This window comes from Castor canadensis, chromosome 5 (assembly GCF_047511655.1).
Source record: "Castor canadensis chromosome 5, mCasCan1.hap1v2, whole genome shotgun sequence".
Lineage (NCBI taxonomy): Eukaryota > Metazoa > Chordata > Mammalia > Rodentia > Castoridae > Castor > Castor canadensis.
This window is the reverse complement of record NC_133390.1, coordinates 76060135-76073558: the sequence shown is the minus strand read 5'-3', so window position 1 is coordinate 76073558 and position 13424 is coordinate 76060135. Positions and strand designations below refer to the sequence as shown.

Here is a 13424-nt window from a genome sequence, read left to right as displayed (position 1 = left end):
AGTATAGAAGCCTTCACTATCTGGCCACCACTTTGAGCCACATTTTCTTTGTGAACGTCCATGTACAAGTAACTAAAGGTTTGTTTTTCTCTCTTATTCCTCTGTCTTCTATCAGTTTGAGTTACAGTCCTCAGCCATTGTACCTAAGAAGGTAGAGGTGAAAGACTTTCCTCCCTCACATGGATCCCAGAAGCTAAAGCATCACCTCCTTCAGGAAGCCTTCCAGGATGGCTTCCTACCCTTCTGGACACCCACCTGTGGCCCATGGACACTTGCCTGCTGTACGGGCTCGATGGTCAGCTCCATGTAGCGACTGATTGCTGTCATGGTCTTCAGTGACTTGCAGTGTGATAAAGTGGTAAGCGGCACCCAATCTGAGTTCTTCCAAGTGGAGACAGAGACAGAAAATTTTAAATCAGAAGATATTTTTAAAAAAAAATAAGGTCCCATTTCATTCAAAAAAATCTTTAGGGCATTTTGTCTGCTGTTTTTTGTTGGTGGTGTTGTTTGTTTTTAGGACATGTCTAACTTTATGCTTCCTATAAGATGTGTTCTCTCTTTCTCAGGTTAGTGCTCCCAAACTGCAGCACCACAGAACAAGCTGGTCTTGAAAACACACCCAAGTCATTCTGATTAGTTTAGTTCCATCCCCAAGTCATTCTGATTTAATTGGTGTGGAAGGGAGCTGAGCTCCCCAGTTGACTCTAAGGTGCTCAGAGTTTGGGAGTCACCACAGCAGGTGTCAAGTAAGTGCTGTGTGAGGTGGAGAAGGCACAGCTTGCCAGAGCCCACACCCATTTTCAGAGTGGGAACCTCAGGACAGAGCCCTCCCTCTGCATCACTAACAGGTTCTCAAGCGAGGCTGGCCCAGGGACCACACTTTGAGAACCACTGCTTTAAAGGGTTGCTGAAGAGATTCCAAAGGCTTCTGCTTCTCTATTCAGAATCCTGAGACACAGAGCTGCTGAAATCTTTGTGCTCCCTTTTGGGATGCAATTTCACAAGTTTCTAGGGTGGGTGGAAACACCTTTCCCTTGGGCCTTCCTGGATGCAAGCACCTAAATAAACAGCTTTTATTTTGGTTATATACCGTCTTGTATTTCAGTAACTCAGATCGCACTATTGAGCTTAGAACAATTGAAGGGGCAGCTTTACGTTTTCATCTGTCCAAATACACCCACTGCCCTCCCCATTCTCCATCCAGAGGAAGTTCAATCACAGCCTCAGTCCCCTCCCTGGAAGAGGAATATAAGGTAGTGAAGAGGCCAGGTAACAGGCAAAATTATTTTCCCCAAAAACATTAGTAAAAAGGGAGCAGTCTTCCATTCAAGTCTTTACAAGCTTTTCTGTAAAGTTTGGTACCATTATTTGGTACCAAGATCTACCCCCACACACTTGGAAGATGCCTATTCTTTTTTATTGTTGTTTTTTAAAAATTAGTGTATATTAATTGTACAAAGGTTTCTCTGTGATATTTCTATACATGTATATGGAACTAATATGTTTTGATGAAGGTGGGTGCTGGTGGCTCATACCTGTAATCCTAGCTACTTGGGAGGCTGAAATCTGGAGGACCAAGGTTCGAGGCCAGCCTGGGGAAATACTTTACAAGATCCCCATCTTCAAAATAACCAGAGAAAAATGGACTGGGGGTGTAGCTCAAGTGGCAGAGAACCTTCATTGCAAGTGTGAAGCCCTGAGTTCAAACCCTACTTCCACCAAAAACAACAAAATGATCTTTTGACGAAGACAAATCACTTCAATTAGAGTAAATTCTGGTTACTTTGTAGAGGTTACCCGAGTGAATCAGCCAAGAAGAAGAAAGGGGACTGGGGATTTAGCTCAGTAGCAGAGTGCTTGCATAGCATGTATAAAGTCTTGGGTTAGATGCCTAGCACTACAAAAATATGGAGACAAATGCATTTGCTCCAGACATACTAACTCTTACCAGTTACATAGCTGTAATTGTTGAGCCTTATTGTAAAGAACACTTTTAAAGATCAGTCTTTTAGCAATATCAACTAAAAAAAAGAAGTAACAGTTACATTGTAGTGACCACAAATGGGTCCTTGTGGCCTGAGATGAATTTCCAGAGCCAGGACACACACACATTCACACAGGCCAGACCAAACAGCTTGGTGTGACAATGAGCTAAGAACATGGTGTCAGGTGCTGATAGAGACGTGATATCAAAGATGTATGTGAAAGTGGAAATGCATATTTTGGGAAATATGAGTGGAAAATCACATTATTTTTAAATTAAGATATGAACTTATGTAGTATGTGAATTTATGTCTGTAAGTAAATTACTAAAAGACATAACTGGGTATTTGACCATTGCATCTACATTGCTAGAAGTATATCAAGCCCAGCAAATGATCAAAAAAAAATTGGTAAAAAGTTCTTGGAACCGGGAAAATGGAGGGTCCCACTGCCTTCAGGGTCACATTAGCTTTGGACAGAAACAACAGCTTTTCAAGTGACCAACTGGCTGAGTGTGCTGGGGCTTTCAGAATTCCCAAGTCCCAGCCTTGGTCAAGGCTCACTGCCTCTGTCCACCCTATCCAGTAAGCACTGTGGTAGGCAAGACGTTTTCCAGCCAAGAGACCTTGTCCTCAGTCCTGGCCTCCTGGTTTTCATCCTCTTTCTCTGAACAGGTCAAAAGGGCTTGGGTGTCAGCGTTCTCTCTGGCTTCAGTGACAAATCCCAAGGCTTGTCTCATCTTGCTCTTCATCACACATGACAGGAAAATGATCTGAGATGTGGGAGTTAAGGTACAAGGAAATGGAGCCCTTTCAGCTCCTGTTGCTACCCCTCACCCCACCCTTCCCTAGAGCCCACTCTGTCCTGCCTACTCCATACTTGTCCCTCCCCAGAGTTATCCTGCCTTGATCTGTCCCCAGATAGACACAGCTCATTTGAGGATAGAGCCAGGTCTGACTCTGCATTCCTGTCCCCAGGTAGATACATGCTAAAAGCCATCTTTCCTGAAAGGTCTGACTTGCAGTGACAGTCCTTGCAGTGGGTGGTAATGTCCCTTAGATTTCATATCCTGGAACCTCAGAATGTGACCTTATTTGGAAGTAGAATCTTTGTGCTGAATTAGTTACCATGGAGTCCCAGGGGAGTAGGGTAGGCCCAGCATCTAGTGACTGGAGTCTTTTTTTTTTTTTTTAAATCTGTTTCTTTCCTTTTCCAGTTTCACCTGCACTCCTTGGCTCATGAAGCTGGCCAGCAATGGAATCTGAGTCTTTTATTTATTTATTTTTTTGGTGGTGCTGGGGTTTGAACTCAGAGCCTCATGGTTGCTAGGCAGGTGCTCTTACCTCTTGAGCCACTCTGCCAGTGCATGACTGGAGTCCTTGTAAGAGGAACCATGCAGAGGCACCAAAGGGAAGGCCACGGGAAGACAGGGCAGAAGCTAAAATTATGAGGTCACAAGCTCAGGAATACCAGGAGTCAGCAGAAGCTGGCAGAAGCAAGGACAGCTGCTCCCTGAGAGCCTTCAAAGAGTGACCTGCCTTGATTTCAGATTTTTGGCTTATTTTCCACACACCCCACCACAAACACAGCAGTGCCATTCCCACTGCTGGCACCTCCAACACCGCCTCCAGTCCTCTGGCTGCATTTCACATGCCCTTGTGACAGTCATACAGGGTCACTTGTCAGACAGCACTCAGGGGACTCAGGAAGCCACTCAGCACCACTGACTGTCAGCAGCACTTGTCAGCTTTGATCTCTGCTTCTCCACCCCAGGCTCCAGCACCAGAGAGTAAAGGACAATTGGAAGAATGACCCTGCATGGCAGGTCAGCATGCATAGCCTTCTTCCAGCCCTGGGAGAAAGTGACTGCAGAAAAGAGGAGCAGGACTCATGGGAGGAGATGTCCGGCAAGGAGCAGAACTGAGCCTGGCATCTGGACCCCAGGACCCAGAACCTTCCAACCCCCCTCCATTGTTTCAGAGTGCGCCAGACACAGTCTTTTTCAAACAGGGAATGCACCAAACTGTAAATAATTACACTGCTGTCTGCCTGTCCTGAGCTTCAAACCACCCCTGGCCACCTGGTGAAATGCTGCCCACTAAGAGGGTAGCATGGCAGGATGGGGGTGAGACGCAGGCCTCGTCTGACTGCGGGCAGTCCAGCCGTCCCCTCTCCCCCACCTGGTGTGGATACAGCGAGGTCCAGCGCAGCCCCGCCAAGAGAGGTCAGGAACCAGGGCGTGGCCCGCAGCAGGTACTCAGGCTGCCGGTCATGGGCCACAATGGCCGAGGCATAGAGGAGGCCAGCCAGGGCCGACAGGAGCCGGCTCCACAGATGGATGCAGGAGAACGACTTCCCTCGGCACTGGGCACAGAGAGGAGGGGCTGGCAGGACGAACACTAGATCCTGCAGACCCAGGCCCCTCTGGAGCAGAGCAGGTTGGGCTGCAAACCCGGTACCCATGACCACTCTCCAAAGGCAGTGTTTCTGTTGGGCATCTGGTTTGCTCCCCAGCAAACTTTACTCATCCATCAGAAACTGCCCTCAACTTAACTCCGGGAAACATCTCCCTACCACTTCCACCCCATGGGGAGCGAGTCTTTGGGCCCTGACACACCTGACACATCGGCCTGGCACGGTGCCTTTTACTGAGCAACCCTTCACTCTCTACATATTCAGAGTGCTCCTGAGGGCAAGCTGGGGCCTTCCTCTCCCAGAGTCCAGCTCCTAACTGGGCAGGGGCTCTGGGATGCCAGGTGAGGGAAAGTGAGCCAGACTGAATTACGAAGAGCCACCGTCCAGCCCTTCTCTTGCCGGTACTACCAGTTCTGAACCAGGGAAGGTCAGGAAAACGAGAGAGAATATTCTGGACCTGGGGACAAGTGGTAGAGTGTTTGCCTACCAACTACAGGCCCTGAGTTGAAACCCCAGTACTGCCAAGAAAAAATTCTGAAAATTTTTAAGCCAAGGGGATATTTTTGTAGAACAAGTAATGGAGATGATGGTTCAAAAAATAAGAAGCAACTAAATATTTATATGTAAGTTGTTATGCAGGTATAAATCACATCTAAATGCATACACATAAAACTGCATATTAATTATACTGAACTGCGTAACATTTAATATATGAATATAAAATGTATGTCATTTATGTTGCTCATTAGGTGATTGTATTTAGAGGTATATAGAGCTTGGCTGAGTGGAAAAAACTCAGGGGAAAAGCATGTTATGGGTGATTTTCCCCCATCTTAATTTTCTAGTTCTTTTTTTTTGGTGGTACTGGGGTTTGAACTCACAGCCTCATGCTTGCTAGGCAGGTGCTCTACCACTTGAACCACTCTACCAGCATTCCCCCATTCTAATTTTAAATCTTAAAAAGAATCCTCAGGAATGTGACATTTAGTTCTGCATTTCAACTAGTTTTGTTCCCAGGCCTCTGTTTTTGGCCACCATTTGCTGAAGGCCAATGAACAGAGATAGCACAGTTGAGCACCTGGCCTTGAGGCGGGGGCTCTGCCCCAGGCCCCAGAGGTTGAAGGTGGAGATGATACCCTGTCCTGTGGGCCCTTCCCACATGGCACAGGATGCAGCAGAATATGGCCAGAGGTCCAAGCATCCTAGCCTGACCACTCCACTGCCAACCTTGGGGAGCTAATACAAGGGGTCAGAACACTGTTCTAGCCCCCTCAGGGGTCTCACTGCCCACTTACAGAGTGGGCAGCTGAGCCATGCCCAGGGATCCTTGCTCCCTCCCTTAGTCTAGAGATAGGACTCCTGAGGATAAGACCCAGCCCCAGGACATTCCTGGTGTCACAATATAGACTGAAGTCTCACACAAGCCACCTGTATTCCCTGAGTCCTGTTCCCCTGAACCTGCTCTAAACCATGATGCTTCTGGGTAAGTGGTTCTTTTTTGGCTAAATGATGGGTCTGTTTCACTTCCTAATGTCAGGTCCTGTTAGTGAGACAGGAAGAGTGTGGCAGAGTTGTCTGCAGAGAACACCTGCATGTGGCAGGACAGTTTCCACATGGGACCCATGGCTTGCTCAGATCCTTTCCTCCCCTCCCTTCCCCTCTCCTCTTCTCTCCACCTCCCTCGTGCCCGGACAGCCCTTCCCTCTTCCTCAGGTCCCATTTTTCCTTCCTAGTCACCATGACAGCTGCTACCACTCAAGGCCTGGAAGTGTGCACAGTTTCCAGCCCCACTCCCTTGAACAGTGTGGGAGCCTTCTCTCCTTCTTTCAAAACCCCAGACTCTTGTTTCTACCTTTCTTAGAGTGTTGAGGGCCAGGCTGCACTTCCTGTGTCTTCCATGAGACTGTGAGGACGGCCTGGAGCCTCTGGAATGCTCCTGATGCCCTAAGACCTGCCATGTGACCCACAGCCCCAGCCCCACCCCAGTCTCACGATTCTGGAGAATGGGGGAATCCGGGATGCCCAGGAGCCGAAGGCAGCAATGCCTCCCAGCAGGTAGCCAAGGACTTCAGTGTTTTCCTGTAAGAATAAGTGATACACTCATCACTCAAAGAGGACTGACTATCCCTATGTCTCAAGAAGCAGCCAACCTGATGAGTCCTTTTCTGCCTTTTGAAGTCTCTTCCTGACACTGGCAAAGGCTAATCCACCCAGGACCACCCGCAGCTTCCTCATAGTAGTAACTCAGCCTCACCTGCAGCAGGCTCCCCAGCAGCCTCCGCTGTGGCCCTTGGACAGGGGCTGAAGCCTTCGGGACAGCAGCCCAGAGAGCCCAGCCTGGGCCCAGGCTCAGGGGCAAGATGAGAGCAAACACACTGGCCCTGAGCCGCCGCCTCCTCTTCCTCTCTCGGGTACCTCGACCTGCAGGAGACACCAAACTCCCATGTGGCCCCTGGAACCTAGAGCTGGCCAGATGACTGCACGGAAAGGGCTGGTGCCAACTCCACCCAAGGTCCTGCAGCCAGGTCCCCCTCAGCCCCAAGGCCCTGGGGTTATTTTCTTCTTCCAGAGGCTTTGCCTTCCTACCCACCCCATACCTGGCTCTGTTTTCCTTCCTTGAGTGCAGAGGACAGTTACTGTAGGTATCTGTGTGCAGACAGCAGTGCCTTCCTCGACTAGGAACCCAAGGACAGTGCCCTGGCCACTTCTACAATCCACACAGAGCAGAACCCAGACAAGCTGGCCGAACACACCGAGTGAGTGTGTTTGTGCCTCACCACCTACACTGTGAGCAGGACAGACGGCATTTGAAAGCTTCTTTGGAATACAAGACAGACACTCTTCTGCACAGTTCTAAGAACATTTCTCTTCCCAGCAGCACCAGGTAGCTGGGTGTGTGTCGCAGTACCACTGACAAAGGCATTCCCTCTTTTGGATAAGGGTTCATGCACACTGATGTCTCTTCTCAGAAACCAGGTACTCAGAGCTCCTCATCCCATCTCAGCCCTTGCTCTGCCAGTAATGGTCCATGCCTATTTCTGGAATCCATGTCCAGAAGTTGTGGGGCTTTGTGTGGCCATCAGGACTTGCATGCTGACCTATCACATTCACCCCCCTGCAAAGTCATGCACTGCCATCCCTCCTCCTGCTGTGCTCTCAGACTCAGTACTTCCCTAATACCTGAAATCCAACCCCTCTCTCTGGCTGCCCATGGGGTGCACATGCCTCCCAAGCCAACAGCTCTACTAAAGTTTTAGAGCCCTGACTTTCTCATCTGGCTGAAGTTAGGGACATCGTTCATTTGTCTGTGCCTGGCAGAGGCCCCGCTCAGGGAATAACCAAGAGTAGGCACTCAGCATACTGTTGAATGGATGGATAAATGAAGACAGGAATGGAAGGCCACAATACTCACCTGAGTTAGACTTGGATCTGGATCCACAGACTGGGAAGAGAATGAACATAAAGTTCACTAAGTCAACAGCTGCTAGGTAGGCACCAGTGAAAACCTGGGAGCAAATGAAAATAAGCGTCTTGGCATTCAAGCATCTTTTTCTAGCAATTACGTCCCAGAATCCTGTCTGCCACATGGGCTAATACCGATATTGTTAGCCCAGTGATATTCCCAGCAATCCCAAGAAAAGTCCCTTTGATTGATGAGGAGAGGGGGTGTTCAAATGACCGATCCCTAGTTGCACAGATGTCCATCAGTAGAGATGGGCAAGAAGCAGCCCTGTGTTCCTGCCCCACACTCTTTCTACTGCATTGGTAGTCTTTGCTGTGTAACGGTGGCCTCGCCACTGAATCTCTCTGATCCCCAGTTTCTCCATCTGTAAAACCGGCATGAAACAGGGCCTCCCTCAAAGACTGTGAGGCAGATTTCTTGAGCTACTTTATGAAAAGAGCCTGAACCAGTGCCTGGAGAAAGAGACCTTTAAAGACCCAGCAACAACAGTACAGCCAGTGGTAAGAGCAGGCATTGTGGAGTATGGCTCCTGGCACTGTTACTTTACCAGATGGGTTAGCTTAAGAAGGTTATTTAACCTCTCTATGCCTTAGTTTCCACATCTGTAAAAGAAGGATGATGATGGTGAGAGCACCATGTCATAAGACGCTTTGAGGAATAGATGAGTTAATATATGAAAGATGCAGGTGCAAGGATGTAGATAAGTATTTAATAAGAACAAGCTATTATTCTATCCCATCAGCTAATGAGAAAGGGGATTTTTTTTTTTTTTTTTTTTTTGGCTATTTGATCCATGCTGGCCTTGAACTTGCTATCCTCCTGCCCCAGTCTCCTGAGAACTGGGAGCACAGCTGTGCATCACGATGCCTGGTGAGCAAGGGGATTTGCTTCTGCTCGAAGCAGAGTCTGGGACTCTCCCACTCATGTCCCAACCATAAGGCTGCCCTAGTGTCATTTCCACCTGGGTGGGTACAAGGTCAGGACCAGCCCCATGAAGTCCCTGAAGTGAGGACTAACAAGTTTTCCTTGAGATATGGGTTTGGACATAGGGCCCTTCTACACAGGTTTGGTTGAGGGAAACTACTGTTCCCTTGCCCCAAAGCTCACATTACCACCTGGGGAAGGACTCAGCTGCTCCTACATGAGCTGGGCTGCAGAGCTCTAAAACCAACAACCACAATAGTAACTATGGAGTGTTACTCTGAGCTGTCTGAAGTGATGGGCTGCAAACAGCAGTGGGCAGTTCCTTGCCCTTATGGAGTTGACTTTCTTGAGGGGCGATTAACATACAATAAGCAACAAACAGAAGTGTATGATGTGGTAGGGGGAAAGTTACAGAGAAAATAGAACAGGGTAGGGGAGCCTGGAGCACTGGTGGAAGAGGTAGGTTACAACTATAAACAGGAGATGCCTTATTTATTTATTTTGGTGGGACTGAGGTTTGAACTCAGAGCTTCATGCTTGCAAAGTATGTGCTCTATCACTCCAGTCCATTTTGTTCTGATTATTTTTGAAGATGGGGTCTTCTGAACTTTTTGCCCAGGCTGGCCTCAAACCATAATCCTCTCCATCTCAGTTCCCCAAGTAGCTAGGATTACAGGTATGAGCCACTGGCACCCGGCAAGAGAGGGCTTATTTTTGAAGGTGGCTTTGAACAAACACTGAAAGGAAGTGAGTAGTGAGTCACATGGATATCAGAGAGTATTTGAAGCAAGAGTATTTGAAGGGGGCAGGAAGAATGGAAGGGCACAGGCCCAAGAGGAATCTATGCCTTGCATGCTGAAGGATGTAGAGAAAGGGAAGTCAGATTTGTGCTGGGCTGGGCCACTGTCACCTGCAGGCCCTACCAACCTGGATCGTGAGCTGTCTGGCCAGAATCGCCCCAACGGTGTCACACAGACTGGTCAGGAGGCAGCACGCAGCACACAGGGCTGACTGACCCTGTCCAGATTTCTTTGCACATTTCAGGTAGAGAAGCCTGGGTGACAGGGGTGTGGACAGAACACAGGAGCCATGAGTTTGGGGAAAGACCAAAGCCATGAGTTTGGGGAAAGACCAGAGACGTGCTTTGTCAGAGGACCCTGACAAAGCACGTCCTCCCCCAGGTATGCAGCAGGTGTTTCTGAACTTAGTTTATGGATGGAGAAGAAAAGATTAGAAGAACCCCAAGACACTGGGTCAAAAAGTCCACAGTAAGAGCCAGAGCTCACGGGTGGAGGCAGGATGGTTCTCTACCGGGGAGGGTGACCTCCCCCAGTCAGGCCAAGTCAATGTAATGACCAACTTCTCCACCCCTAAACACTAGGTTTCAGGTCTTATTATCTGAAACGGAAGCAAGAGGGTTAAACAGTAACCAAGCACCACAGCCAATGACAGAGCTAACTGCCTACATTAAAAAGTCCACTTGCTTCTCTGAAATTCAAGTGAAATCCTTCCAATCCATCCTGGCTCTGCACACCTGCATCCAAGTTGAGCATGCTCTTTATACAGAGAAAACAAAAGTCAAAGATACCATGGCACTCTGGGCTACCCTCCCCCTAGATCCCCTTCTTCATGCCGCTCACACATCCAGGAACACACACAGATGGGCAGGCAGGTGAGAAGTGGCCAGAGGTCCCTCTGGCAGCATCACTGACTGGATCTGACATACTTGGTTCTAGATGTCTCCCTGCTGCTTTTCTATGGAGACACTGGGGATGGATCACAGCTCTGGTGTCATTCCGTTTAACCAGAGGCTGAGCATTAGCCCTTGGGAATAACATTCAGGATGGAAGGGATGGAAGGGCCAATCCAGGCCCAAAGTTCACAGTGGAACCATCAACCATTAATCTGGGTTCCTGAAAACACTCAAAGTCAAGAAATGAAGATTCAAATTACAGACTGTCAGAGTTGGACCCAAATTAGCAGTAATTTATTTTAATCCTCCCATTTAAGAGAGAAAACTGACGCTTAGGGTGATAAGGTGAGTTGACAGCAGGTCTTCTGGTTTCACATTGGAGGCTTTGTTCTGTGCCCTGCTGCTCTCAACCATCTCCCCAGCTCTCAGGGTCCAGGGACCTCAGGCTGACCTTTGCCTACCCCACACACCTCTTGGAGAAGGCATTCCCTGAAGAGAGATGGAGGTTTGGGGATGTGGGGGTGGTACTGAGACCAGAGCTAGGCAGGGCAAAAAGGCAGAGGCCCTGCTCTCAGAATGGTCAGGTGGGCATCCTGTCCAAACCTCAGTGTCCAGGTGGCTGACGCGACTAACAGTGTTGGCCTCAGACAGTGGTGAAGAACAAAGGAGATAATATGTACTGTGCCCCCTGAGTTTCTATCCTCCGACCCAGAGAGCCTGCAAGGCTGCCCCTGTGTTACAAAACCTGGGTTCCCTTCTTTCAATTCACTCAGGCTATTTAACCTCAGAGTAACTCTGGGCTCCTCATCTGTACGTGTGCTAACAGCACCTCCCTCATGGGCTTGTGGCAGGGACTGAATGAGTGACTAAATGCAACACTAGCCCATGTCTCTTTATTCTACTCCAGTTGCTGTGCATTGGAGCTGCAGACTGCAACAGGACAGAAAGCCTGAGGGGACTATCTACTGTGTGAGGTGAGCCAGCTTGGGGAAGGGAGGTTTTCTCCCCTGCTGGGGAACACTTGGGTGTCACCATCCCCGGCACTGCCTCTGAATTTCTGTGCCTGGGACAGGATGGCTGAAGACCCCAAAGCTTCACCCTTAGAACCCAGGCTACCAAGAACCACCTGGCCAGACCTCTGCAGGTGCTGCAGGGAGAAGACAAAAGCTCTGGCCAGGGTAAACCATCACGGCCATCTCCTGTCCCAGCTAAGAGGGATGTGGGTAAATTGAGGCCAAGCACATGGAAGGACTTGCTAACATCCCCAAGGGCTGATGGAAGAACTGGCGCGATAATGTTTAATGAGCACTTACTAAGTGCTTTCTCAGTACTGCCTCATTTAACCCTCCCATCCATTTTATGAGGTATTATCCCATTGACACGAGGCCCAGCTCATATGGCGAGCCAACGGGGAAGGGGCTGACAATAGAACCCAGACAGGACCTCATGCCCTGCACCACGCAGCCTCCCGCTGCTGGCTCTCAGCCCGGCTTCCTTGTGCGTGGAATCCGGAAAGAAGGATCCGACTTCAGTCCACAGAGAAACGTTAGATTTCATGCGGGACTTGTGTTGCCAAGTCCATGCCCCCCTTTCCGCCCCTTCCTCTAGGTCTCCTCCCATGACAGCCCCCTACCCCCACCCCGCGTGGGTCCCGGCCCCATTACAGCGCGTGGGCGGCGATCCAGCAGCAGGAGGCGCAGATCCACAGGCCGAAGGAGATGCAGACGCGGTGGCGGGCGAAGCAGCGGTCTAGGTAGTCCCAGTTCCAGAGCGCGGGCGCGGGCGCGGGGCTGGGCGCCTCCTCCATGGCGCGGCCCCGCGCGTCTCCCCGGCGCGCAGCTCCCAGTGGCCGCAGCCCCGGGTGTCGCCGCCCGCGCCCCTCCTCTGGGCTCGGCTCTGCAGCGCGGCCGAGGTAGACGCGCCCCCTGCAGCCCCCAGGCGCGGGCGGCGACACCCGGGAAAAGTTTCCGGGACCGCGCGGCTCCCCAGCCTCGCGCTATTGTCGGGGTCGGCGGGGCGCAGGTCGCCCCCCAGCGGCGGAGCCGGGAGCAGCCGCCGCACAAAGGCTGCACGCGCCCCGCCCCCGAGGCCGCGGCAGTGCGGGGCCGCCCGACCCTGGGCTGTCGCCCGACCGGCCCACGCCGCGCCGGTCCCCGGAAGGCGCTTTGTCCCCTCACTATCCGCCCCACTCCCTGAGCCCGCCAATGCACACAGCTGCGGTCAAAGTGCTAGGGTGTACGGCACCCCGAGGTGCGCGGTCTCTGGTCCCCAGTGTTAAAGGTGCAACACAAAGGGTGGTGGGCGACCGGGAGGAAAGATGCAGCGGTGCTGGGAAGCAGATCGCACACTCCTCCCACTGTCTTCTGAAGCTGTCAACAGCACCCTCTGTCCCCACCAAGGGACGGACGTCATCCTAGATCGCGGCCAGCAGTCCTGCCACACTGCCACACAATTCAGGCTGTTTTTCCTCCAAAACTATTATGATATTTTAACATTTTTATTGACTTTAGGAAGTTCGCTTGAAGGAATACATCACTATCATTTGGGGTGTTTTTGTTTTGTTTTGCCTTTTTTTTTTTTTTGCGGTACTGAGGTTTGAACTCAGGGCCTACACCTTGAGCCACTCCGCCAGCCCTTTTTTGTGGTGGGTTTTTTCGAGATGAGGTCGCTTGAACTATTTGCCGGGACGTCTCTGCCTCCTGAGTAGCTAGAATTACAAGGCGTGAGCCACCAGTGCACCGCTAAAATTTTCTCTCTCTCTCTCTCTCTCTCTCTGTATTTCTTTCTATAGCAGTACTAGGGATTGAACCCAGGGCACACTATCACTTAAGTCTCCAGTGTTTTTCTTCATTTTTTAAAAATGATGCCCTTAGGGGCTGGGAATGTAGCGCCTCAGTAGAGCACTTGCCCAGCATGTAGGAGGCCTAGGCTTCCTCGCCAAAAACC

At 50.4% G+C, this 13424-nt stretch overlaps 1 protein-coding gene across 3 annotated transcripts in view; it reads right to left on the bottom strand.

Moving 5' to 3' along the window:
* Positions 1–12342, bottom strand: part of Tmem44 (transmembrane protein 44) — a 34902-nt gene extending 22560 nt beyond the window's left edge. Inside the window, exons 1-8 of one of the 3 annotated variants that reach the window (XM_074073488.1) lie at positions 12143–12342; positions 9713–9839; positions 7811–7904; positions 6653–6819; positions 6391–6477; positions 4177–4347; positions 2609–2755; positions 273–381 (exon numbers count right to left, since the gene is read on the bottom strand). In XM_074073488.1, coding sequence (XP_073929589.1) covers positions 273–381; positions 2609–2755; positions 4177–4347; positions 6391–6477; positions 6653–6819; positions 7811–7904; positions 9713–9839; positions 12143–12285 — 1045 coding nt within the window. In that variant the 5' untranslated portion in view covers positions 12286–12342. The remainder of the gene's footprint in view (positions 1–272; positions 382–2608; positions 2756–4176; positions 4348–6390; positions 6478–6652; positions 6820–7810; positions 7905–9712; positions 9840–12142) is intronic. The other 2 variants (XM_074073489.1, XM_074073490.1) reach the window with 2 other exon arrangements.
* Between the last annotated feature and the right edge of the window lie 1082 nt (positions 12343–13424).